Genomic DNA, 4,390 nt, shown 5'->3' with positions numbered 1-4,390 from the left:
TATATATATATATATGTATATATATATATATGTATATATATATGGTTATGATCCACAGCATGTGTAAGCCTACCCTGGACGTGTTACAACTTCATTCTCATAATGTTACGACCTTGTTCTTGTAATTTTATGGCTTTCTTTCTCATAATGTAATTTGTTTTTCTTAGCGTGGCCCTAAAGCTCCATCGTATGAGTCCATTTGTATTGTTCTCATTTGGTCGAGCTGAAGAAGACATGTTGATTGTCCTTTTGGGTAAAGAAGAGTGCATGATTGTTTTACAAGCTAGCTATATCAATAACAGCACGATGTGGGCTCGTTGGGGTTGTTTGCATACGTAAGTAGTTCTTGAACTGTGCCGTGTGATCCCTTAGGGAGACCCAGGGCCATGTCCCGTGGGGGGTGACTTTTTCTTTTTAACCATTTTGACCACGTTGTCCTCGTGCTGGTTCGGTGGGTAGTAAGTGGCCATTTTGCCTATAACATTTGATTGTTCTGCACGAATGATGGATTGTTTTAAACTGATGGTCCACTGGTTTGCATGTATAAAGCCAGGCTGCCTGGGAACTCAACAGCAAACTGGTTTGAAACACATCAATAGGGAACAACTTAATACTCAGATCCTGTTGGCAGGCCTCAGACTGATGAAGTCCTTTGGATGAAAGATGAACCGTTTCTTGCAAAAAAAAATTGTCCTGATGACATGATGTAACTTTTTTGTGAATGTTGAAAGATGTTTATTTGTTTGCACAAGATCATAACAAAAGTATGATGGGCACGTAGAACTTAATAGTGTTGGAAATGGTGTCTTTAAAATAAAAAGTTTTTCCTCTCGTTGCACATTCTTCTTCGATGCCTGTTTACAAAATGGCCTGTGCTCAGCAGAAGAGTTTGTTGAGCGTCCTGGTAATTTGATCCTGGTATTCAACGTCAGGAGCCAGTAAGGAAGTGAAGGAGGTGGAGGAAAATAACTACTTTCCTTCTCTGTAAGGAGTTTATCTCCTCCTTCTGTTCTGTTCGGAATAAGCATTTCCTTTTTCAGTAAGATGCTCTAAAGGTGGCTATTTTGGGGAGTTTGTGATGTTCTGCGAAGATGCCCAGCAGCCAGTGATGTTCAGTCTGAAGTTTATCTGTGGTAGCTACCGTCCCATTTGAGCAGAGATGAATTGACCTTGACATTACTAGAAGTCTCCAGAGTTGCTGTGGTTGCCTCAGTGCTGGAACATGAGAGCAGCACTCTTTGTATCCATGGGAGCACAACAGAAATGCCATGCACGCCTGTTTTATACCTTGTTGTTTCAACTGTACTGTGGTAATCGTGAGGTAATTTATTATGTTTCTGCTCTGGAGATGACCTTGCTTTAGGTCAGATTCCCTCCTAACTATATGGGGGAAGTGTTTTCTTCAAGTCTTAAGCTGTGTGTTAATGTATGAAGAAAGGAATGTTGAAGGAAGAGCAGCGTGTGGGTCAGTGTTTCAGCAGAGCGCGGTCACGTGATCAGAGGGCCAGGCCTAGTGGTGGATGACTCACCCCTCTGGGTGTCTGGGAGCACAGCACCTCCTGTAGGCTGTCTGTCTCACTGCAGCTAAGGAACATAAAAGCTTATGCATGGTAGACATGTGTAATGAAACACCTTCTCACAGAACTGGATTGACTCATACCAGTGTTTCCCCTAGATAACTTGCCATGGCGGGGCGCTCATCTCGTCCGTGACTTTTGCCGGGCGGGCGAGATGGATGTAGTCACGTCCTAAGTTGTGCAACGCACAGTTTAAACCTACAGTTTTAGAGCAGGGTGTGGGAGAGGAGAGGGACTGATCTGAGCCGTGCGCTGTTTGTACCGACAGTTTTCGAGTGGCGGGGTGCGTTCAGCGTGAGGGTCAGCATGAAGGAAGAGGCTGCCTTTAGCTTTTTAGCTAGTGCACCTGCATTGTGAGCTGCTAGTTTAGCGTTACGTCAGTGCTGACAGGTGGTTGGAACTTGGGGGTGGGGTTCTGTAGACGGGGCGCCCCCCTTGTATAATGGTAGGGGAAACATTGCATACTGTAAACATGTATGTGATGAAAAAAGCATTTACGTGTTCTTCTCTCTGAACCTTTGGACTGTGGTGGACACAGTGAATCCACTTGGTTGAACTGAACTCGGAAGTTCTGCTTCTGTCATTGTCAAACCGTGGACAAGAACATGGTCCATGACGGGGTTATTCAGGGGGCCACAGTTGCTGAAAGCCAAGAGCTCGGGCCGGACATCCAGTAGTTCTTGTCATGAAGTTTGTTTTATGTTTTAAAATCTAGTTTTATTTAAAATGAAGTTGATGCCACTAAGAGACTCAGCATGGTGAAAAGTACAATGGATCGGTTGAACAACTGACAAGAAAAGATAAAGAAAGTGCCGTTTTAACTTGGATGTGCTGAACAGTGGACAGTTCACAAAGAAAAGTGAAAGCAGTGTTAAACCTCTATCTCCAGAATGGCTGCAGGACCTTGCATCTCTGTCGCTGAGCACTTGAACAAAATTGTGCAAGGCTACAAGAAAGTTGTGTCCCAGTATTATGGCAGCATACATACAACCATAAAGCTGACTTTGTACCAAGCTGGCAAACTGTGAACCTGCTCATTGTCCCCACCTTAGAGATGTGTGTGTGACCGGAGTTAACGCCGACTTGAGACGGTACAGAAACAAGATTACAAGGTTCAAGGTTCTGTGTTGTCATTCGCATCACATGTGGTACAGGAGGTGGAACAAAATCATGTACTCAAGGTCCCAGTTACACACAAAAGTAGCAAAAATATAAACTATAAAAAAGAAACCGTATACAAGGATCTAAGATATAACACCAGTCCATACTCAATAATCCAGGTGTACAATCCAACAATTTTCAGTCCGGTCATCTGGACAGTTTCTTTACTTGTGCTGAAACGTTTCTCCTTCCATCCAGAAGGCTTCATCAGTCAAGGAAACACACAACAAAACTGATTCTTCCCCCAAACAGCTTACTCCAAAGTGGAACAAACCAGTTCTGTTGGTGTCTTTGGCACGCCCCCTCCTCCATTGCCAGCCTCTTCCTTGTTGACAAATTGTGGGCCCTGAATCTATCGTCTGTTAAAGATCAACTTTTTGAATGGAATTATGGAAGTTAAACAACTTTTCCACGATGTTCTAATTTTTTGGAAAGGGTCTGTGTTATCAGTTTGACACCCTTGCTTAGACAGATGTACTGGTGTACACCTCCACCACCACCCATACCAGCACATCTTTTCTTGTAAAACCAGTTAAAACTCATTTTCCTGATCAACTCTACTGTTTATAGATTATGCTAATAACCTTTTTGTCTTATCAATCGTTGGACATCATGTCGCTATAAGCACCATTTACTTAGATCCAGCTGTGTTGTTGATCTTTATTCAGGCTCAGGTCTCACGGGGGTTGCTTTCTCTCCTCAGGTCCCTGATGACCGTGAGCCGGGGGCTGCGGCTCAGCGGCGCCCCACCTCTGGAGTGGTCTGTTGCTATAATTTGGACAGTGTAATTCCTCCTCTCCCCACCTTCCCATCCTGTCCCTTCTCTTCCCCTCCCCCCTTCCCCCCCTCCTCCTCCCCCCTCTCCCACGCGTCGCTGTGCTGGACGTCATGAGCATAGTAATCACGCTGGGAGTCACTACACCTGAAACGTCGTACTCGGATATGGCTGCTGGATCAGAGTAAGTTCAGCTGCTTTTCTCATCGTACGATTGTTTTTACAGCATCACCCGTTTGTTTCTCCTTACAGGCTTTCTTCTGGTTTTTGATTCTGAGGATGCCGTAACTTTGCTGTACAGTAGCCCCTCTCTACTTCGCGTGTCGTTTTTCGTGGACTCGCTGTATTGCGGTTTATCAAAATAAGATGAAATAAAGTATGTTAAATTATTTAGCACCTGCTGCTCCTCTGTGCAGCACACACTGTAGGATAAACCCTCCTGCAGCTGATCTCCTGCAGAGCGCTGAAGTGGGCGTGGCCGAGAGCACTTGCAGGTGGCTGAGTGCAGCGGAGGCAGAGAGCTGAATTCATCACATGCTGTGCTCGAAGTTTAGAAACATTGTTTAGAATATTGCAAGAGTGTGGGAAGGGTTTAAAAGAAAGAACAAGATCTCTGATACAAGCGGCCGAAATGAGTTTTCTCCGCAGGGTGTCTGGGCTCTCCCTTAGAGACAGGGTGAGAAGCTCGATCATCCGGGAGGGACTCGGAGTAGAGCCGCTGCTTCTCCACGTCGAGAGGAGACAGTTGAGGTGGCTCGGGCATCTGCTTAGGATGCCTTCTGGACTGGTGAGGTGTTCCGGACACGTCCCACCGGGGGGAGGCCCAGAGGAAGACCCAGGACACGCTGGAGGGACTATGTTTCTCGGCTGGCCTGGG

General features: G+C 45.6%; 1 protein-coding gene across 1 annotated transcript in view; it reads left to right on the top strand.

The window, feature by feature from the left end:
- Positions 1-4,390, top strand: part of setd5 (SET domain containing 5) — a 113,933-nt gene that overhangs the window by 52,475 nt on the left and 57,068 nt on the right. The window contains exon 2 of the mRNA XM_037678536.1: positions 3,442-3,697. Coding sequence (XP_037534464.1) covers positions 3,627-3,697 — 71 coding nt within the window. The 5' untranslated portion in view covers positions 3,442-3,626. The remainder of the gene's footprint in view (positions 1-3,441; positions 3,698-4,390) is intronic.

Source organism: Nematolebias whitei, chromosome 7, assembly GCF_014905685.2.
Source record: "Nematolebias whitei isolate Nwh7 chromosome 7, NemWhi1, whole genome shotgun sequence".
NCBI classification, from domain to species: Eukaryota; Metazoa; Chordata; class Actinopteri; order Cyprinodontiformes; family Rivulidae; genus Nematolebias; species Nematolebias whitei.
Note: the sequence above shows the minus strand (reverse complement) of the source record. Positions and strands in the feature narration are given on the sequence as shown.